The following is a 23,258-nucleotide window of genomic DNA, read 5'->3' on the forward strand; positions in this document are numbered from 1 at the left end:
CCTCAATCTTTGCCAGCATCAGGGTCTTTTCAAATGAGTCAGCTCTTCGCATCAGGTGGCCAAAGTATTGAGATTTCAGCTTCAACATCAATCCCTCCAATGAACACCTAGGACTGATCTGTTTTAGGATGGACTGGTTGGATCTCCTTGCAGTCCAAGGGACTCTCAAGAGTCTTCTCCAATACCACAGTTCAAAAGCGTCAATTCTTCGGTACTCAGCTTTCTTTATAGTCCAACTCACATCCATACATGACTACTGGAAAAACCACAGCCTTGACTAGATGGACCTTTGTGGACAAAGTAATGTCTCTGCTTTTTAATATGCTGTCTAGGTTGGTCATAACTTTCCTTCCAAGGATTAAGTGTCTTTTAATTTCATGGCTGCAGTCACCATCTGCAGTGATTTTGGAGCCCCCAAAAATAAAGTCAGCCACTGTTTCCCCATCTATTTGCCATGAAGTGATGGGACCAGATGCCATGACCTTAGTTTTCTGAATGTTGAGCCTGGAATGCAAAAGCAGGAAGGCAAGAAACACCTGGTGTAACAGGCAAATTTGGACTTGGAGAACAGAAGAAAGCAGGGGAAAGGCTAATAGAATTCTGCCAAGAGAACGCACTGGTCATAGCAAACACCCTGTTCCAACAACACAAGAGAAGACTACACATGGGCATCACCAGATGGTCAACACCAAAATCAGATTGATTATATTCTTTGCAGTCAAAGATGGAGAAGCTCTATACAGTCAGCAAAAACAAGACCAGGAGCTGACTATGGCTGAACTCCTTATTGCAAAATTCAGACGTAAAGAAAGTGGGAAAAACCACTAGACCATTCGGGTATGACCTAAATCAAATCCCTTATGACTATACAGTGGAAGTGAAAAAGAGATTTAAGGTACTAGATCTGATAAGGTGCCTGATGAACTATGGACGGAGGTTCATGACATTGTACAGGAGACAGGAATCAAAACCATCCCCAAGAAAAAGAAATGCAAAAAAGTAAAATGGCTGTCTGAGGAGGCCTTACAAATAGCCGTGAAAAGAAGAGAAGCTAACAGCAAAGGAGAGAAGGAAAGATACACCCATTTGAATGCAGAGTTCCAAAAAATAGCAAGGAGAGATAAAGCCTTCCTCAGCGATCAGTGCAAAGAAATAGAGGAAAACAATAAAATGGGAAAGACTAGAGATCTCTTCAAGAAAATTAGAGCTACCAAGGAAACATTTCATGCAAAGATGGGCTCAATAAAGGACAGAAATGGTATGGACCTGACAGAAGCAAAAGATATTAAGAAGAGGTGGCAAGAATACACAGAAGAACTGTACAAAAAAGATCTTCAGGATGCTGAAGATAATCACGATGGTATGATCACTCACACTCACCTAGAGCCAGACATCCTGGAATGTGAAGTCAAGTGGGCCTTAGGAATCATCACTACAAACAAAGCTAGTGGAGGTGATGGAATTCCAGTTGAATATTTCAAATCCTAAAAGATGATGCTGTGAAAGTGCTGCACTCAGTATGTCAGCAGATTTGGAAAACTCAGCAGTGGCCACAGGACTGGAAAAGGTTAGTTGTCATTCCAGTCTCAAAGAAAGGCAGTACCAAAGAATGCTCAAACTATTGCACAGTTGTACTTATCTCACACTCTAGTAAAGTAATGCTCAAAATTCTCCAAGCCAGGCTTCAGCAATACGTGAACTATGAACTTCCAGATGTTCAAGCTGGCTTGAGAAAAGGCAGAGGAACCAGAGATCACATTGTCAACATCCATTGGATCATCGAAAAAGCAAGAGAGTTTCAGAAAAACATCTACTTATGCTTTATTGACTGTGCCAAAGCCTTTGTGTGGATCACAATAAACTGTGGAAATTTCTGAAGGAGATGGGAATCCCAGACCACCTGACCTGCCTCTTGAGAAACCAATATGCAGGTCAGGAAGCAACAGTTAGAACTGGACATGGAACAACAGACTGGTTCCAAATAGGAAAAGGAGTATGTCAAGTCTGTATATTGTCACCCTGCTTATTTAACTTATATGCAGAGTACATCATGAGAAATGCTGGGCTGGAAGAAGCACAAGCTGGAATCAAGATTGCTGGGAGAAATATCAGTAACCTCATATATGCAGATGACACCGCCCTTATGGCAGAAAGTAAAGAAGAACTAAAAAGTTTCCTGATGAAAGTGAAAGAGAAGAATGAAAAAGTTGACTTAAGGCTCAACATTCAGAAAATATCAGACAAGATAGACTTAAAAGTCAAGTGAGAAAAAAATTTCAAAATGGTCTACCACCAGGAAGATTTAACAATTCTATCTGTCCCTAACAACATAGTTTTAATATGCACAAAGCAAAAATGGACAGATTGAAAGGAGAACTAGACAAATCTTATCATAATGAAAAGTTTTAAAAGATTACCCTCAATAATTGATGGTTCAGTTCAGTTCAGTTCAGTCGCTCAGTCGTGTCCGACTCTCCGCGACCCCATGAATCACAGCACAAACAGACAAAACAGTCAGGATTGTAGCAACACAATGAACAAAATTTTCATATTACATATATGTAAATATACCATATTTATGGACTTAACTGTGGTACAATGGATAGGAATCTGCTTGCCAGTGCAGGGGACTCAGGTCCAATCCCTGGTCCAGGAAGATCCCACAAGGTGCGGAACAACTAAACCCGTGTACCACAACTAAATGGTTCTGTGCTCTAGAGCCCCTGCTCCACAAAAGAAGCCACTGCAGTGAGATGCCCGCACACTGCAACGAAGAGTAGCAGCTAGAGAAAGCCCATGCATAGCAGTGAAGCACCAGCGCAGCCAAAACTAATGGATGAATGAATAAAAAAAATAAATGTACCATATTTATATAGTTTTATATAAATATTATAGATACATAGATATAAAGACTGTTCCCAATAAAGACAGTAAATATACAAAAAGATGTTCAACCTCATTGAGGTTGTCAATAGAGAAATGGAAATTAAAATCAGAATGAGATAAAAACTAAGAACTTTGGTGTGGGATGTACTTTTGGCCTAAGTGTCAGTTGCTAAGAGTGTTGCAAGTCACTTAGGAAACTGTTGGCAGCATCTGTTAAAGCTGATAATACACATACCCCATATGGGGCAGCCGTTCCCCTCTGAAATAATATGTATAAGGATCTTGATAGCAGTACTAATTAGATTGTTGTTCAAAAATGGAAACAGATAAATTGTGGTTCATTCTTATCCTATATAAGAATAGTACATAGCAGTTAGAATGAACCAGGGCTGAGGGCAATGGGGAGGATGAATCTCTCAAGCATAATATTGAGTGGAAGAAATCCTTTGTAAAAGGATGCTTTCTGTGTATTCCATTTATATAAAGTTCAAAAATAAGTGATCTTGATCAGTGGTATTAGAAGTTAAATGGCAGCTGTGGGGGAGCAGGGGGGACACACCTGAAGCTGTTCTGGCTCTGATCTGAATGGTAGTTACCTGGACGGCTCACTGGGTGAAAATTCATTAAGCTGTACACTTAGCATTTGCATGCTTTTCTATATGTTTATAGACCCCAAAGAAATGTTTACTTAAAACTACAGTGAGACCATCTTTTTTCCTTTCAGAATGACAAAGATAAAAAGCCTTGATAAGATCATATAGGCAAAGTTGTGGGAAACAGACACGTGCACACTGCTGGGAATGTAAGTGGAAATAACCTCTGCGAAGGGCAGTTTGTCAGTGTTTATCAAAGTTAAAACTGCATGTATCTGAAGATCCCCTGGAGAATGGAATGGCTACTTCCAGGGACATACTTGCAAATGTACAAGGCCTTATATTGGGACTTTGTTTATAACAGTAAAAGTTCACTAAGGGACAAGTTAAGTTATGGTACATCCATGTGACAGAATACCTCATAGCTGTTAAAATAGAGTGGGAGGGCTCTACAAATACTGACAGTATGGAATGTGCTCTAAAATATAGCAAGGTATAAAGCAGTATTTGTAACATTCTATTACTTGTATTAAAAATAATTATATATGAATATAAATATTAATATAAACATATGCATGTAGTCATGTATGAATGTGAGAGTTGGACCATAAAAAAGGCTGAGGGCTTTAGATTGATGCTTTTGAACTGTGGTGTTGGAGAAGACTTGAGAGTCCCCTGGACTACAAGGAGATCAAACCTGGCAATCCTAAAGGAAATCAGTCCTGAAAATTCATTGGAAGGACTGATGCTAAAGCTGAAACTCCAATACTTTGGCCACCTGATGTGAAAAACTAGCTCATTAGAAAAGACCCTGATGCTGGGAAAGATTGAGGGCAGAAGGAGAAGGGGACAACAGAGGATGAGATGGTTGGATGGTATCACCGACTCAATGGACACGAGTTTGAGCAAGCTTCAGGAGATGGTGAAGGACAGGGAGGCCTGATGTGCTGCAGGCCCATGGGGTTGCAAAGGGTCGGACACAACTGAGCAACTGAATAACAAGAACACATACATGTGCAACATATGAAATACAAGAAAAAGTGAAAGTGATAGTCGCTCAGTTATGTCCACAACTATTTGCAGCCCCATGGACTTCAGCCCGCGAGGCTCCTCTGTTCATGAAATTCTCTAGGCAAGAATACTAGAGTGGGTTGCTATTCCCTTCTCCAGGGGATCTTCTCGATTCAGGGATTGAACCCACGTTTCCTGCATCATAGGTGTGGATTCTTTACCATCTGAGCCACCTGGGAATTTCCCTATATATGAAATATATGAAAGCAATTTCATATTCATGGACTACGTACAGAAGGTGTATAAGAAACTAGTAGTAGTGGTGGCCTCTGGAAGAGATCATTGCTTGGCCTGGTGGTAGGAGTGGGAAGGAGACTTAACTTCTCATATACCCTTTTGCATCTTTTGAATACAGAATTGGACTATGGGGATATAGCTGGGGCTTCCCAGGTGGTGCAGCAGTAAAGAATCCACCTGCCAGTGTTAGGAGACACAGGGGACATGGGTTTGATCCCTGGATCAGGACGATCCCCTGGAGAAGGAAATAGCAACCCACTCCAGTATTGTTGCCTGCGAAATCTCATGGACAGAGGAGCCTGCTAGGCTACAGGACATAGGGTTGCAGGGTCGGATAGGACTAAGCAACTGAGCACACACATACAGACACATGAGAATGTATCTATTAAATATTAATTTTCAAAATAATTGTTCAAAATCCCTTAGAAAGATGTGATGCAGGAGACTGGTGTCTTACCTTTCAGTAGGTCCAGTACAGCCTCATTTTTCTTCACAGTGAAACAGATCTTTGGTTTAACAGCAGATGATATGACTGGCTTCGCATAGGGGTCCCAAGTTTTATGGGGGAAAACACCTTGCAGCACCGTGCTCAGGCTGCCCGGGTGTGGGAATGAACTGATGAATGGATAGTCAATTCAGACCTCCTGTCTCTTGTTCACTCGAAGACTCTACACTCGTTGAATGAAAGGGTGGGGTGTTGATAATATAATTTTTCCTTCCCTCCTTCCTTCAGAACAAGGATAAGTTGAATTCAGATTAAGTTAAAAGTGATGCGACACTGCTTACTTTCGTACTTTTAAAAAATATAATCGTCTCATGCTATGAATATAACATCTGCTTTTTTATGTCTTAATGTATCGAAAGCATTTTCCCATGCCATCACAAGTTGTTCATATGACTGTAAACGTTTGAATAGTATTACATTACTCAAATGTGTGATAATTTGCCTAATCATTCCTCTTTGGGCATTTAAATTTAAATTCTAATTGCTTAGTTGTTTAAAGTTTTGGTTATTATTCAAAAATGGCAACAAGCCACCTTTGTATGTTAGTCTAATACTACATTATTTTATCATTTCTTAGGAGTAAAACAGTTGTCAAAGGTTGTGAATATTTTTAAATACTCTTGAGATAGAGTGCTGAGTAGTCTTCTAAGAACTGCTCGGTTTGCTCTTCCATAGCACCCTTGCCAGCTTTGGGTATTCTCATGCAAAAAGGTCATTTTTAATTTGAAACATCTCAGTCTTAATAATTTTAGCAGCACATTGACTGATGCGCTTTTCTTTACTTTCCATGTTTTCTTTGGTTGAAGTGTTATCTTTATCAATAGGTAGATGTAACTGTATATTAAATGTCATCTGTCTATATATTATAATATTACAGATAGTATATTATAGATAGGAGACAGCCAAAATACTCATCCAATGTAAGAAATTGGGGGAAGAGGAAAGCTGCCATTTCTCCGGTAGGAAAGGTGAGGTCACCACTCTCACACATTGCCTAGCAAAATAAGCACTCAAGTATTTATGGATATGGTTGAGTGTGTGTGTGTGCTACGTCGCTTATGGTTGAGTACTTAATATTTTTCACTAATAATGAACTACACTAATAATGTAGTGTAGAACTACACTAATAATGTTGACAGTAGCAACCAATACCAAATTCATTCAAGCTACACAAATAGGTGGCGACAAAGTAATGTATTGACCCATTAGAACATAACATGTTTTAATGTGTTCATATCAGATTAATATGAGGACTTAAAAAAGTCTGATAGCTGCATGGTAATTTAAAACTCTAGGAAGCAAGTTGAATGGCAAATAACAAACCTTTCTGATCATATGTTTATGATTCAAGATGTAAAAGAAAACCCCACCTGAACATTTAACTTTTGTAGCATTCAGCTGAATGACAGAGTGTACCCTTGGTGGATGGAACTCTTGTGACAGGCTTTTCTTTAAGGAACAAAAATCTCCACCTGGGTTTGTGCCCCACAGTCCAATTGTTTCCCAAATCAGGCTGTTTCGAGTAACATATGAAAGAGCTTATGGCTGTCCCTCCCATCCCAAAGCAAATGTTTGTTTTGTTGCAGCGATGGAAACATTTCCATTGCTGAAGCAAATATTTAGAGCTGAAAGAAACATTTGGGCAGCCAGGATGTGTCAAAATAGAACAGATGCCTGCCTTTCGAAAAATACAATTAAAAAAAAAAGAAAGCCACCTTGCGTTATAGCCACAGTGGATTATGCAAGAAATTAGATGCTGTGAATGTCATTCTAATCTGAGCTTCTGGGCACATCTCTGCACCTTCTTCTTCCTTGGCTTTTCTCTTCGAGAAAATGGGGATAATCATTCTAAGTGATTTTGTTCACAATTAAGTTTCCTTTTTCCCTCCAATATTTTCTTTGTTCTTAAAAATTAATTTATTCGAGTCAGAAATATGTTCACATGGAACACAGTTCATAAGGATATACAGTGAAAAGGCTGCCTTCAGTCTATGTCCCCAGCTAGTCTCCTCTCCACCTGGGACCAACATTACCTGTTTCTCATCTATCTTTATTTTATGCTTATACACATGACTAAACAGATGTGTTTGTGTGTGTGCATACTTATATTCTTTTTTTTTTTAAACATAAATGTTCCGTGCACCCTTCATCTAGTTTTCCCCATGTTCCATTTATCCTTTTTGTTTTTCCTTGTCTTTGAGACGGTTGGTTCTAAGAGTTTGCTTGCTTAAAATGCACTGTGTCCGGTAGCAGAGTGGGGAGCAGGCAGGTCAGGCCGCACTTGCTCCATCCCTCCAGGGTGGTAAGAAGAGCGCTGTGTTGGGTGTCTGGTTCTGCCCTGGGTCTCACTGTGGCCGTCAGTCAGTGCCCCCTCTCCCTGCTCTATTCTCTCCACCTGTAAAACAGAATGAAAGGAAAAGAAAAAGAACAGGTTAGATGAACTTCAGCTTTTCTTCCATATCTGAATTACTTTGGTCGTCAAAGGTGAAGTTTTCTTTTTCTTTAAACAAACTTTACTGCCTCTTTTAAAATGAGTGGAAGAGTCAAGTATGGTTAAAGGTGTTTATTAACTTGGCTTTCCTATCTATGCACAAACATCCATCTGGCTTCCTTGGCTTTCAGCATTCAAGTAACACTGATCCCTGATATTCCTACTCGTCAGTCCTTAAGATGTAGTTCTTCCCCAGGACTTGTTCGTGCACAGTGGGAAGGGCTGGCTTTCCAGCCTGTTGCCGGGAACCTGCAGGGTTAGACACTGCTGTCTGGCTCAGCCAGCAGCAATATTTGTTGGGCTTTGGAATTGATGATCATATATGAGAAGCAACTCCTCTTTGTTTTTGTTTTTAATTTAGCAGAGAGGGATTAAGAGGGAAAAAAGGCAAAGCCTTTAGATGCTGGATCTAAAAATAGACATCATAGATGCTGATTGGAAACCCTCCCAGTCTTTCATACGAGAGATCTCAATTTGTGTTACACAGAGGGGCAGCTCACGTCTGTCTTGTTCACCAGTTATACTACTCCCCAGAGAAGCTCAATAAATTTTATAGGGAAGTTTCCTCCTTATGCGGAAGGAGCTTAAGCTCAGCTACTGGTGTGGCTGAAATAATTTAGGGCTCCAAGGGAATCCATCCACCTTGTAGAGTAATGTAACAGAAGTCAATGTGCAGAAACTTTTGATCTTGGTTGATTTGGCCATGTCATCAATGGTGCTGGGCTCTGGCTCCTATGACCCCAACCTGTCTGATCTGGAATGAAACTGCTCCCCAGGACTTGCATTTAGTTCTACTGCTAAAATGACCCTTCTACCTGATTCACTGGCAATGGTTGTGGAGCTTGCCTTCTGGGATTCTGCCGTTTCCACCACTAACTAGTCCTTTGAAGCCTCTGAACTTGGCTGAGTTTTTATATTTCCCTTTTGCCTCTCTAAGCGGCACAAAGAGCCTCTCTCACGGACATTAAGAAAGCAGAGCTGCCTTCTCTGCTTAGTCTGACGGTGGACCAAGCCTGGCGGGCTCCTCAGTCTCTGAGCTAGCAGCGCAGTACCTTGTGCACTGGCTTTTTACTCAGTGATTTATACTCGGAGACGTGGCTGGGTGATATCCAGTGTCCTTTTGTCTTTGTGTTTATTTTTCTTGCACATTTAATGTATTTAAAGGATATATTGTCTTTATGGTTCACTGGGATAAAGGAGGGGATTGGTGCAAGTTTTAATGAGAGGTCCCTGGCTCTCTGTGTTGAGATGAGAATTATATTCTTGGTTAGATATCTTTCTTTCTTTCCATAGGTGGCAGGAGGCAGTGTTTTGCTGCTTTTTGAAATAGCATTTCTGCCTAACGATTTTTAGAAGGATACTGAGGACATCCAATTTCAGGGCATCCTCAGCAACTTTTCCTCCTGTTGTTTAAACTTTGCTTATTTAAGGAGAGGTGACACTGTTGTGTCTTGTTCTTGAATTTACATATCAATATGAAAATAGTGGAGACTGGCCCCACCATCAGATCAATCTTTATAAAAACTCTTTCCATTCAGAGTAGTGCTGTTTGAAACTAGTTTTCTCAAAAACTGTTTTTTCGCTGCTTGGGAAGAGTTAATCAGCAGAGGAGAAAGCATTTGGCTTATTTGCTTAATATTTTAACCAAGTGAATTAGACAGGTTGGGGGGCTGGGGGAGGGGATAAGAAAGTGGGTGGGGGAGGCCCCATAAACAAGGTGATATATAATATTTTTTTTGTTCTCCTTTTAAATAAATACCGATCAGCTTTATGTTCAGAGACAATAGGAGCCGTTGGCTTAAATTTGCAGTTTACTGTATTTATGGCTGTAATATCAAGGTGCTGCCGTCGTAATTTCATGCCCCAATGAGAAGAGCAAGGTCGAAGCAAATGCTTCCATCGGCATCTGCTAACACACTAACTCATAAACAAGGCCCGGCTGGATCAGGTGGCACGGAATAATACAGGCTAATGAAATACAGCACAGCTTTCCATTACTGTTAGTTTTTACAGTGTCGTCATTACGTGTAATTTATGTTTAAAAAATTCAATTTTATACAAGGCACTGGGAAATAGGGGTCTACAGGTCATCCAACGACTTTTAGAGGCTCTGAGAGTCCTTATTGTACTCCACCATTCCAACAAAATGTTAATAAAATTTAAAAAAAAATACTTTTTCCCCCTGTCTCCTCCCCTAACCTTTTCTGAGAGAGTTGATTTTTTCTTTTAATTTGGGGAGTATTTTTAGCCAGCTGTCTTCTCTGCCTCATCTCCTCCCAGAGTGTGCCTGGGTAGATAACTAGTTGTGTTCCGAGAGAGGTGACCCTGCTCAGTTTCCCTGCATCCCAGATGAATCTCCCAAGTCCTGTAAATAGACGACTGAGATGAGGGAGGAAGACAGCCGAGTGGCTAGCCCATAACTGCTGCCCGTGGCCATTGGACCCCTGGCCCTGTTCCCTGATCCCCGTCAGACTCTACATTTTTATTATAAAACTCGAGCTGTGCCGAACGGTGCTGTCAGGCGTTCATCACCTTGCTTATTTCCCAACTATCCCCTACCCCTGCTATCCCTCTGGTTGTTTGACCTGAGGATACAGAGAACAGTGCTGTCTGCTGTCCTCTTGTCTCTCTGCTTCCCCTCCATGGAGCCAGGCAGTGCCCAGCAGATACTTATTCTGACAAAGTCTGGTTTTGTTTTGTTTGCATTTTAATAGAAACCTTTTAAACAATTTTGTTTATCTTCTAAGGGATAAAAATAAGCAGGTGTGGCAGCCCTGAGGCCATTGACTTCAGTTGCTGCGGCTTTATTAATCGGCAGAACGTAGCTTGCTTGTTCTGTCCTTTTAAAAGAATCCCACCCTGCAGAAAGTGTTGGAAGAAAAGTCCCTGCGCAGCGTCTATACGGGGGCTTCTCCAGGGAAAGGGAACCATTCGCGGAGGTAGATTCCAGAGAACCGAACCCGAGAGGACTAGTCCTTCCTCCCTCCTCTTTATCTGAGAGAGGCTCCCTCTGAATTCAGCGCAGTTTTGCAGATCAGGCAGCTGGGGTCTTAAAGGTGAAATGACAAGAGGTGGGCTTCCCGCTCTGCCTGCTCACCTTGGACAAGTCCCCTCATGTCCCTTTCTCCTCCTCTTAAGTACAGCTAGTGAGAGGATGGGATAACTGAGCAGGACTTTCTTAGTTTTGCTCTTTGTCAATAACAGAGTTTAATTGTCATGTCACAGACTGGGGGAGGAGCTGGTAGCTCCTCAAATCACTAGGTAGCAGAGGTGAAGACTCTGAGAGAGCATCAAAATGCAGAGTGCTAACGATATTAGGTCATGTCATTGACACCCCAGCTGAAAGGAAATGTTTGGCTTTCCTAAAATTGGTGAATTCTTCCAAAGGCAGCAGCTAAAGGATGACGTGAGGTGGGGTGGGGGGAGAGGAGGTCTGCCTGCCACAGGATGACAACACCCTTTTCTCCTCTCTGCTCTGCTCAGTCCCTCTGCAGTTAGATTACTCCTTGCAGATAGCAATCAACTGGAAGGAAGTGTGTGTGTCTAATTTGCATGAGATTATTTAAAACAAAAAAAAAAAAGGTCTGCATTAGTCAGGGTGATGGTAAACAACGCAAAGAGATGCCTTTTATAATATAGCCTGTGTCTCAGCTTTCAGAGCCAAATATAATTCACTTACAATTGGCAGTTTCCTTTATTATTCCTTTTAACCTTTTGGATTCTGCAAGGTCTCTATCTAATCTCTCCACTGTTTGTCTCAGTGGGGGTGGGTGGAAACCCAGATGTCTTCTGTGTGGCCCCTGGGCAATGCCCCATCCATCAGTAAGGGCAGGGTCCTTTCAGCACCAGGAGCTGGTGACAGGGTAGGTAAGTGCTGTTTTGGAGAGGAGTAACACTCCACCTCACCTCCAGCTCTGTGAGTCCCTGATGAATCACTTGAGTTCTGTAGAGTCAGTCTTCCCTAAGCTGGCAGACACTCGAGAGGAAAGGAACTAAGGGAAGCGTATGCACCAGCCTGTGAGAGGCCTTGGATTTATTTGATTAGAATATGAGGAGATGAGGTCGCTCTACCCTTGTCACTTGGTGGTGTTCAAAAAATTGTCCAGGTGACATTTGCAAGTAAGATCCAGGCGTTAAGTTCCCGTGTCATTTTGGTATAGCCGCATTCATTGGCTATTACCTGACCCTGATGCTGGGAAAGATTGAGAGCAGGAGGAGAAGTGGGCGGCAGAGGATGAGTTGGTTGGATGGCATCACCGACTCAGTGGACATGAATTTGAGCAAACTCTGGGAGATGGTGGAGGACAGAGGAACCTGGCGTGCTGCATGCAGTCCCTGGGGTCTCAGAGTTGGGCACAACTTAGTGACTGAACAGCATAGACGGGGTGCTGGTGAGGGGAGTGGGGGAAGATAGGTCAGTCCTCATATTTTCACAAGATTGAAGGCTTCAGGCATCATTTTGGAGTCTGCCTTTTGATGTGCTATAACTGTGTGCCATCATGGGAAGTCACCAGGCTGGAGACGGAGAGCCTGGGGTTTCATCTGCCATCACCAGGCTTTTACTACTAGGATTTGAGGCATAGTTTTCACCCTCCTTAAGCCTCAGTTCTTTTGTTTTTCTTTTTTAAATCTGTCAAATAAGTCGATGGTTCAGATGATGGCCCAGCTCTGAAATTATATTGTTCATTGAGATTGTAAAAATGCTTCTCTTATTTTTTAAAAAAAAAAAAAGAAGAAAAATAATTCATTTTCTGTAACTAAATCAAAATCCTGCTTCTCCGGAGAACTGGGGGTATCAGCACTCCAGCCAATGTAAATGTGACGCATCACATGATAAGGTCTCTGTGAAACAAGAGCTTGGAAGGAAGTTCTGATGCCCTTTAAGCCGTGGCCGCTCTTGTGGGCTTGGCTGCAATAACGCAGGGAACACGTTTTGTTAGGAAAATAGGCTTCATCAGAGCTCCAGGCCAGAGGGCAGGACCACAGGCAGGGACTCCAGTCCCTTTAACTGGCCCCAGCTCCCAGCGCCACAGCACAGCCTGTAACTTGCTGTATATTTCCCCAGTGCTAAACATTATCGTACTTGTTTACATTTGAAAGAGCCGAAAGGGAAAATGAGAATGCAACCGAATGCTCCTTTTGGGAGAATTACCCTCATTTGCAGCCAGTGACTGACAGGGCTCGTGAACCACCAGGTTTATAAAGTCCCGTCGTGAGCCAGTGACCAGCCACTCGTGCTGATCCCTCAGGCGCCCTGTCTCCTCTCGTGGCTGATAATGGGGGTGAAACCGTTGATGATGGGGGTGAAACCATGCCCTTCTGACTAGAACTCGGAATGGGGCTCCCCTCCTACCTGGAAGGACAGACGGGCAGTCAGCACCCGGGCTGGAGCCCGGGAGGTGCTTGCTCAGGGAAGTGTGTTCTCTATGTTTGCCCGGCTCGTCTGTCTGTCCTGCCCCTGTCCTTGGGAGGCCGCCACACAGAAAAACAGACTTTTTGCAACAAGCCTTAGGGAGGAGGTACGTCCCCCGCCTGGCCCCACATACTCAAATTCAACTCTTCTATTTGAAGGTGCCATGGCCTTCCCTGGTGGCTCAGACAGTAAAGAATCTGTCTTTAATGCAGGAGACCCGGGTTTGATCCCTAGTTCTGGAAGAGCCCCTGGAGAAGGGAATGGCAACCCACTCCAGCATTCTTGCCTGGAAAATTCCATGGGCAGAGGAGCCCGTGAAGCCTGGCAGGGTACATAATCTCCATGGGGTTGCAAAGAGTCAGACATGACTAAGTGACTGAATAGCAACAATAATCGCCAGTGAATGGTTCCTTTGCCCCCTGCCAGCCTCTCTTCTGCCCCTGATGTCAGCCTATTGAGAGGATGCTGCACTTGCTTGGGGGACCTAGCAGAACTGAGACACCGTGGAGGAGTGGCCTTGCCCATATTGGCTGACGTGCCAGGGTGAAGAGGACAGGAGACGCAGTGTTAAATGGGTAGGAACCTCAAGTGCTCAGTGCAGAGAGGAGAGATGGCCCAGGGCCATTTAGAGTTGTCCAGGTATTCTCCCTTGACCACTTGTGGTGGGGCCTGAGGAGTGAGGGGCAGCTGCAGCCAGCTCGCTTGCCAGCATGGTGCAGGGCAGCTCTGAGCTTGGGCAGCACTTGAGCATTAATATGCTCTGGCTATTAGCCCCTTGGCACAGAACGCGGGGCCCCACACTTTGGAAGATGCTGATCCTTAGAACCTCCTTGTACTTCATCTACCCCCAGGGGCAGATAGACCATGCTGAGGGCCTCTAATGGGGAGCTGCTGAGCAGATGTGGACGCAGTCTCAGCTCAAGTTTAAAAGCTCTGTGTGGCGGCTGGGCTGGATGCTGGCATTCCCAGAACAGCCAGAGTGCTTTGTAGACTAGCAGTGGCCTCCCACCTGCTTCTCCCACTCTCAGCACCTGGAGTACTTCTGTGTGCAGGATCACTTCCCTGACTGCCCTGTGGAACGATCACACCTGTGTGCCACTCTTGACCATCGTGAAGCTCTCGATCAATCGGTCGGGGCCCTCGTCTTCCCCGAGAGCCAGCATCCCCTGTCTGCCTCCGACCTGTTGAAATATCCCAGCTGTGCGCCCACTGGACGTGTGGTCTTCATGGGTTTTTCAGTTGCCTTTTATTCTTCCATGGGCAAATCCTTTCCACGTGTCATAGCCACTGCAGATGGCGCCCTGCTGTTTCCTCCCGTCCCAAGTGCACTGTGGTTTAGAGTGTTGGGAGGATTTTTTTTTTTTTTTTTTTAAAGAAAAAGAAAAACTAGCCAAAGGCGATATAGGCAGCCTGTGATAGGCTAGAGTAATAATCATCTGAAAGTTTGGGCCTGGCCTTGTTTTGATCTGTTTTCTTGTTTTATTTTCTTCTTTACATTCTATATCCCATTCATACTAATCACAGTCAGTCCTGATTTTTCTTTTTATTTCTGCATTTGTCATAAAATAAAGCAAATTATTCCCGTCTTCAGAAACGATCTAGACTAATTAGTCGTCTCACCCAATAATTAGTTTTTTGTTTCCCTGTCTGTTTTCATGCATTATTGTTAGTTTTTTCCCCTCTTTTTTTAACACCATTACAGATTAAAATGAGCCACATTTGCAGTTGATGGTATCTGTTTTCGGGGGAAGAATGGAGAATTGCAGTACGGAGCGACTTCAAAAGCAGCAATAAACTCAAGGATAAATTAAGGAAATTGAATGAGCCACATTTGGAAGCAGTGTTGAGGCTAATATTCTGTCGCTTAAGGTTAAATTGCAGCTGAGAGAGGTTCCGGAGAATCCGAAATCGGGGAAGCAACTTAGCAGGATGCTAGGCATCCTGTGACTCCAAGGTCTTTTCTCAAATGAAGATTTTGTTGCAGCCCATGGACAGTGGCAAAAGGCATTCACCTGCAATTATGTCCTCTTCTCCCCCAGGGCTGACAGATGAAGAGATCGATTTGGCTTTCCAGCAGTCAGGCACGGCTGCCGATGAGCCTGCGTCCTTGGGCCCAGCCACACAGGTGGTTCCTGTCCAGCCCCCTCACCTCATTTCACAGCCATACAGTAAGTCACCTGCTCAAACTCCTGCTTTAACCTTGACTTGGATTCAGGACTCTGGCCAAAGGGTAGTGCTTCACATCTCTCAGACTCAGCAAGCCAGGGGAGACTGGGCATAGGAGATGGCTCTTGGGTTTTTCTAAAGAGTGTGACACACCTAGTCCTCTTCTAGACAAACTTTTAAGTATGTGACAAAGGTTTAAGACACAAGAGACAAGAATAAATGCGTTTCTTGTTTTGTTTCAAGTATTTTGGTTTTGAGCAAGAATCTGTAAAAGTATTTATTGGTTGTTTTCATTTTCTTATATTAGTGCATTTTGCATGTTGAAGTGTTAGTTGCTCAATAGTGTCTGACTCTTTTTTGACCCCATGGGCAATAGCTCACCAGACTCTTCTATCTATGGGATTTTCCAGGCAAGAGTACTGGAATTGGTTGCCATTCCCTTCTCCAGGGAGTCTTCTGGACACAGGGATCGAACCCAGGTCTCCTGCATTGCAGGCAGATTCTTTACCATCTCAGCCACGAGGGAAGCCCATGTTACTGTTTGCTAAAAAGAACATAAACATTTAATTCATGGGTACATTCTTGTTTTGTCACTGAAATAATTTGTCTCCTAGTTTTATCTTTTAAAGTTAATATTCGTAGATTTAAGCTAACCCTCCCCACCCCACCCCTCTTCTTCCTTCCTTGTCCTGGCTATACATGTATTTATATAGTGGCAGTCTGTGAGAGAATTTCAGATTAAATGTGAAGGTCCTTTTTGAATACAACTTTTAATTGTTACATGAGAACATGACCCATGAGAGGTTTTTGTTGATGTTAAATGAAAACTGTTTTTAGGAATAAAGATTCTTTAAACCAGTAATAAATGTACACTTCCAAAATAGAGGCAGAACCCCATCTTTAAGTCACTTATGAAAAATCTAAAAAGGTTAAAATTGACTCCAAATTAATGGAAAATTGCTCAGTTTTGTGTAAAGACCTCAGCCTTGGATTTGCTGTCTTTCAAAATGCCTCTTCAATTATTGTCTATCTCAGAAGTTTTAATTTTTTCAAAACATGATTTTAAAGTGTTAGATATCCAGTTTTAAAATGCACAATTTCAAATGCCAGACTCGTTTTGACCCCCACCACATGACCTGGAACCACCTTCTGTCCCCCACTTTGCTGTCTTTCCCATAGACAGGGAGGTGCAGTCACCCGTATAGACAGCACAGGGGCCAGGCAGTGGGTTAGAATCCACTTTGTGTGTTACAGGTCTCATTTAGACGTTGCCTTTCCTTTGCTCCCTGGATAAGGCTGGGCAGTGAGGCCAGGTACCATGAACTCCAGTTGATCTCATCCTTGGTCACCTGGTCTCACAAACCACTCAGACCAGAGAACCAGTGCTCAGTGCCGAGCCTTGTCCCAGGGCTGCCGAGTCAGTGGGATGCACTCATCAGCCTGGGACTCCATTCTTCCTGGCTAACGTTCTTGTCGATCTGTTGTGTTGCTTTGGGTCACTACACACACACTCTGTGTTTCTTTTAAATCAAAGGCTGACTCTCTGCACTTTTTCTCCAGTTGTGTCCCTGGGCCCAGGGTTTGGTGGGATTCGTTGAGGACGGGTAGAGGCAGCTGGGGTGCAGAATTCTCTAAGATGCACATCTGTTCTGTTCCAGCTGTTCCCTTCGTGACTTAATACCGAGCCGGTCTCCTGGCTACTTGGCAACTTCTTGCTCAGAACAGATTATTCTGTGAGTCACAGCATTGCCCTAAAACATCATACATTTGCCTACTTTCAGTGGGCACAAAGGGTTGTTAAAACGCTCGCCTCTCTGAGAAGGGCAGAAGAATGGGGGTGGGGGTTGCCATTGAGTCATTTCAATCACTCTTCTGCCCAGATCTCTCTGAGAAAAAGCATTGCTCCATTTAGGTATTTAGGTAGGAGTATTTTTAAGAGTCTCCCAGCCCTAAAAATAAAATACATCTTCTTAGAGACAGACTCCTTCCTGCTTTGACACTAGTATAAAAACAACAGTAATGGTAATTTTAAATACCTGGAGTTTTTAGTTGTCAGTGTCGAGCTTCACTCTTCTTGTACCGTTACCCTGCTCCTCTCAGCTCGGGGGTGACTCTCCCTCTCTACTTCTGTACTTTTGCCAAGAGGTGTCAAAACTACTCCAAAAAAAAAAAAAGCTTGATTTTGATTAATATAGAGAAACAAGACTTTGCCTGACTGATAATAAAACTGATAAATGACATTTGAATTACTTGTAGCGGTAATTTATTACATAAAATATCTTTTATTTGACATGCGATTAGTTGCTGGAAGCATCACTCAATCTGACTAGTTTAAACATGCTCTAAAATGAACCCCAGTAAAAACCCGGGCTGTCTGCTGTTGGCGTTATGAAATATACTAATCCTGGAGTGAGGAAAAAAATCTGACTTTAAATATTTAAATGATTAATTGGGTTTATATATTTTTTTTACCTTTCTAACCCCCTTAATTACAAGCAAACTCAGGGGAGTTGCTGAACTAGGTGTGCAATCTGCATGCTTATCACCAAGGCATTGTCTGAGTCCTAGGAGGGATTTATGGCCTCCATTCATGTGTGTTCCTACCGATTTTACATCTGGAGCTTGGGCAGCCTTTCCTTCCCATTTCTTGGCTTTTTAAGGACATTCCATCTCTGAGCCCAAGCCTAGAAAATGGGATTTTCTGGGCTCAGCCCCAAAATGCTCACGTCTGGGGGAGAGTGGTTTTTCCAAGACCACCCCTGGGAGCCCAGTGCTCACAGATCATCATTTTGCCCGCCCTCCCGCTTGGTGGCTGGTGTCCCACTCGGTTCCTCTTTTGATATCTGTGGTTGACCTTGAGGTGTTAGCAAATGCCAGTGTCAGCAAAGAGAACATGGAGACCCACCAGATTGAGACCAGTTCAGGTCACCAGTGTTTATGAAGCATCTATGGTGAGATTCTTGAGCATATTGGGAGACTGTTTGAGAAGGGGGTAGTTTGAATATACAAGGAAAATGAAATAATAATATATTATTATTATTATTAGGGGAAAGTTGGAAAAGAATATGGAGTTGGTTCTGAGCTTAAGTAGAAAGATTTACAGTAGATCACAGACGAGAAGCGCTTCCCCAGTGGCTCAGCGGTAAAGAATCTGCCTGCAGTGCAGAAGACACAGGTTCGATCCCATGTGGGGAAGATCCCCTGGAGAAGGAAATGGCAACCCACTCCGGTATTCTTGTCTGGGAAATCCCATGGACTGAGGCATCTGGGGTCGCAAAGAGTCGGACACGACTGAGGGACTAAACAACAGCAACAACTGTAAACTCAGTACAGTGTCATGAGAGATTCAAAACATGATCTTTAAGATTCTTAAAGGCTCTCTGAGAGAGAGAAGATAAACTCTTAAGAAAAAGATAATAATATAAGACATTGTGATTTAATGCCAAAATTAATTATACAGACAAGAAACCCCACAGGAATACAGAAAAGAGAAAACTTAATGTGGGCTCGAGAAGTCGGAGAAGGCTTTGTGAAAGTGGTGGGAGGTTGACACCGAGGGGAAGCTTGGTGTCACCTGGTGTGAGAATAAACCAGTGTTGTCAGGGCTTAAAAGAAAGTCGGGATGAGCTCAGGAGAAGTCAGATCAGGATGCAAGAGAAACTCTGACATTCTCTCTTCTCGATTTGGTTTCTTTTTGTTCAACTTCAAAGCAGGAGTCAGTGTATGTGTCCTATGTGCAGAGTCTAACAGAGTCCCGAAGGTTAAGTCCTGATAAACACTTGATTGATTCATTCATTCTAAGCAGACTTTTCTTCTTTCCTTCCAAAGAGACAAGAATCAAGGTAGCTTTGAGATACAGGCACGATCAGTGTGAATTTTATACGATAATAATTTTTCTTGGGCTTAAATATCCTCTCCCCCGCCTACTGTCTTTGATAAACACTTTAGGCTTTTTTAAAGACTGCCCTACAACTTCAGTTGTCTCTTCTTAAAATAGGATGTAAATGTCTGAGGTTGGTGAAAGGCTTTGACATTTCATTAGAACTCCTGAGAGAGAAAGTATATTCTTCCTCAGTCTGTTTTCCCACTGGCCTGTTTAGTAACAGAAACTTAGCCTTGATTGTCCTAGGTCCCTGAGCAAGCATTTACTGTCAAATGCCTGCTGTGTGACAGGTGTTGTGTGAGACCCTGGGGATGGGACGATTGAGGCCTGGCTGGTCACTCCCTCCAGCCCTCCTGTCCAGTAGGAAAGGCAGTTAGGGGAATACAGCAGTGCTCTCAGGTCAGCCCAGGGGAGACTGGTGGGACGGACAAGGTGAAGGACACTTCAGAGAGTGGGAGGGGCCTAACTGGATCTGGGGCATGGATGGCTACCCTGACTAGACAGGATGAACCCGAGCGTCCAAGCTAAAGCGAAGCCAAATGGACATGAACCCATGTGATGGTCAGAGTGGGTTGGGAATATCAGAAGAGACAACTTGAGAAGAAGGTGACAGCCAGGTCATCACCCCGACGGAAGACAGTCAAAATCACATGGATTTTGTACTTGGAAATGCATCGTCTAATTATTCATGAGGCTGTATTACCCTTTTGACCGTATAATTCTTAGACTGATACTAAAATTATTTGTACCATCCAAGCAGGTGCTGCATGGGGAATTAGAGAAGACACCCTGGGGTTGTGCTGAATGGGGCAGGTGTAATTCTCTTTCAGATGCCTCCATCCTGACTGGGCCTGGGGCGCCCCTTGCCTCCGTCAGTCCCCTGCTTGCCGCCACACGGCCCTGACACGCTTCCTCACTCCCGATTAAGCTGTGAGTTCCTTGGGTTCAGAGGGTTTTGTTTTTAATCTGTGACCCAAAGCTGTGACTTAGCAGGTGTTCTAGAAACACTTGTTAAATGAATAAATGGTGGTGGACATGTGCTTGAGAATTGAAAAGTGCCGGTTGATACCCTCAACTTGAGGTGGGGGGCCGGGTGTGCTGCCCAGGTAGCCAGTCATTGAGGCCTCCTGCGTCCTCTGGACCCAATAGCTGCGAAAGTAGAGGACAGGCATTGCTAACCCATGCCATCTTGTATGGTGTGAGTGGTAAGAGCTTTCGGGATTTAAGAGCAAAGGAAACCCCCAGGTGCTGGTCTCAGGCCAGGCCTTATGGAGGAGACAGGTCCTGGTTGCTGATAGAGAAAGCATTTCTCTAATTTTGAGGAAACTGTCTTTCTTCTTTTGTCCCTGTGACTGGTTGAGAATAGCAACTCTTCGAGGGTCAGCACTTGTCTGTGTTATGCTTGGTGTGGTGCCTTGTGGGTGCTGAGTAAACACCACGTGTGGTTATTGAAAACCATAAGCATCTCCTTAAACTATAGAGTGGAGAAATCCTCTCCTTATATTTCTTAGACCACTGACAGAGTGTTTGGTGCTGGAGGTAGCTAGGATCATGGCTGTGCTAACAGTGCAGCCTGTGTTAGTTGTATGAGATTCCGCAACGAATAAGAGTGGTTTAAACAAAACAAAAGCCTCTTTCTCTAAGTAAACGTAGGCAGTCGAGGCTGCTGCACTGGCTCTGCAGTCCTCAGGGACCCTGGCATTGCTCACACCTGGCGGTCATGTAGCTTGTACTCCAGCGTGACTGCTGCAGCGCCAGCTGTCCCCTCTGCTCTCCAACAAGCAAGAATAGGGAGAAGGAAGGAAAAGGGCAAGTCACCTTCTCAGGACACTTCCTGGAAGTCACCCACATACCTTCCCTCTGGTCCCCATTGGCTGGAAGTCAATCTTGCAGCCTTGCCTTTCTGCATGAAGGCTGAGAAATGCAGTCCTTATCCTGCTGGGCGTGTTCTCAGTGTTCATATCCCATAGAAAGGTTGAGTTAGAATCAATGCTAACTTCAGGATAATGGTTACTTCTGAGTGGAGAGGAAGATGTAGCTAGTTTCTGTGCTGTTTGGAAAGTTTTAACTGGTTAAGTAGGTGGGTTTAGGATTGCTAATCTTACTATCATGTTTCATAATGTATCTAAATGTTGTATTATTTTATATGTGTCAAATAATACAGGGTACATTTTAAACGTTGATTTAGAACTCTCACCTCTTGCTTCTTCACTTGATGTCAGCTGCTTCACTGAGCAGAGAGAGAACTTAGAGCCCACCCTGCTGGGTATTGTTTCAGTCACTGCTGACTTCCTTTAGCTCTCTCTTAAAAAGCAAACACCCTCTTAACTCCACTCATGGACGTCACCAGATGGTCAATATGAAATCAGGTTGATTATATTCTTTGCAACTGAAGATGGAGAAGCTCTATGCAATCAGCAAAAAAGAGACCAGGAGCTGACTGTGGCTCAGATCATGAACTCCTTATTGCAAAATTCAGACTGAAATTGAAGAAAGTAGGGAAAACCATTAGGCCATTCAGGTGTGACCTAAATCAAATCCCTTATGTTATACAGTGGAAGTGACAACAGATTCAAGGGATTAGATCTGATAGAGTGTCTGAAGAACTATGGACAGAGGTTTGTAACATTGTACAGAAGGCAGTGATCAAAACCATCCCCAAGAAAAAGAAAGGCAAAATGGTTCTCTGAGGAGGCCTTATAAATAGCAGAGAAAAGAAGAGAAGCTAAAGACAAGGGAGGAAAGGAGAGATATATCCATCTGAATGCAGAGTTCCAAAGAATAGCAAGGAGAGATAAGAAAGCCTTCCTCAGGGATCAATGCAAAGAAATAGAGGAAACAGTAGAATGAGAAAGACTAGAGATCTCTTCAAGAAAATTAGAGATACCTGGGGAGCATTTCTTGCAAAGATGGGCACAATAAAGGACTGAAGCAGTGTGGACCTAACAGAAGCAGAAGGTATTAAGAAGAGTTGGCAAGAATACACAGAACAGCTATACAAAAAAGATATTATTGACTTGCATAACCACGATGGTGTGGCTACTCACCTAAGAGTCAGACATCCTGGAGTGCAAAAACACATGGGCCTTAGGAAGCTTTACTGTGAACAAAGCTAGTGGAGGTGATGAAATTCCAGCTGAGCTATTTCAAATCCTAAAAGATGATGCTGTTAAAGTGCTGCACTCAATATGACAGCAAGTTTGGAAAACTAAGCAGTGGCCACAGAACTGGAAAAGGTCAGTTTTCATTCTAATCCCAAAGAAGGGCAATGCCAAAGAATGCTCAAACTATTGCACAATTGCACTCATCTCATATGCTACCAAAGTAATGCTCAAAATCCTCCAAACTTGGCTTCAACAGTACATGAACTGAGAACTTCCAGATGTACAAGCTGGATTTGGAAAAGACAGAGGAACCAGAGGTCAAATTGCCAACATCCACTGGATCATAGGAAAAGCAAGAGAATTCCAGAAAAACATCTACTTCTGCTTTATTGACTACACTAAAGCCTTTGGCTGTGTGGATCACAACAACCTGTGGAAGATTCTTAAATAATTGGGAATACCAGACCACCTTACCTGCCTCTTGAGAAACCTGTATGCAGGTCAAGAAGCAACAGTTAGAACCAAACATGGAACAATGGACTGGTTCCAAATTGGGAAAGGAGTATGTCAGGGCTGTATATTGTCACCCTGCTTATTTAACTTATATGCAGAGTACATAATGCAAAATGCTGGGCTGGATGAAGCACAAACTGGAATCAGGATTGCTGGGAGAAGTATTCAGTAACCTCAGATAGGCAAATAACACCATCCTCATGGCGGAAGGCGAAGAGGAACTAAAGAGCCTCTTGATAAAGGTGAAAGAGGAGAGTGAAAAAGCTGGCTTAAAACTCAGCATTCAAAAAACGAAGGTCATGTCATCCAGTCCCATCACTCCATGGCAAATAGATGAGGAAACAATGGAAGCAGTGAGAGTCTTTAGTTTTTGGGGGCTCCAAAATCCCTGCAGAT

General features: G+C 43.3%; 1 protein-coding gene across 2 annotated transcripts in view; it reads left to right on the forward strand.

The window, feature by feature from the left end:
* The window catches only part of PEX14 (peroxisomal biogenesis factor 14), a 142,969-nt gene that overhangs the window by 96,869 nt on the left and 22,842 nt on the right, over positions 1-23,258 (forward strand). For both annotated transcript variants that reach the window (XM_055419541.2, XM_055419542.2), the window contains exon 4: positions 15,236-15,364. In XM_055419541.2, coding sequence (XP_055275516.1) covers positions 15,236-15,364 — 129 coding nt within the window. The remainder of the gene's footprint in view (positions 1-15,235; positions 15,365-23,258) is intronic.

This window comes from Moschus berezovskii, chromosome 17 (genome assembly GCF_049115385.1).
Source record: "Moschus berezovskii isolate FMDL1 chromosome 17, NW_MosBer_1.0, whole genome shotgun sequence".
Lineage (NCBI taxonomy): Eukaryota > Metazoa > Chordata > Mammalia > Artiodactyla > Moschidae > Moschus > Moschus berezovskii.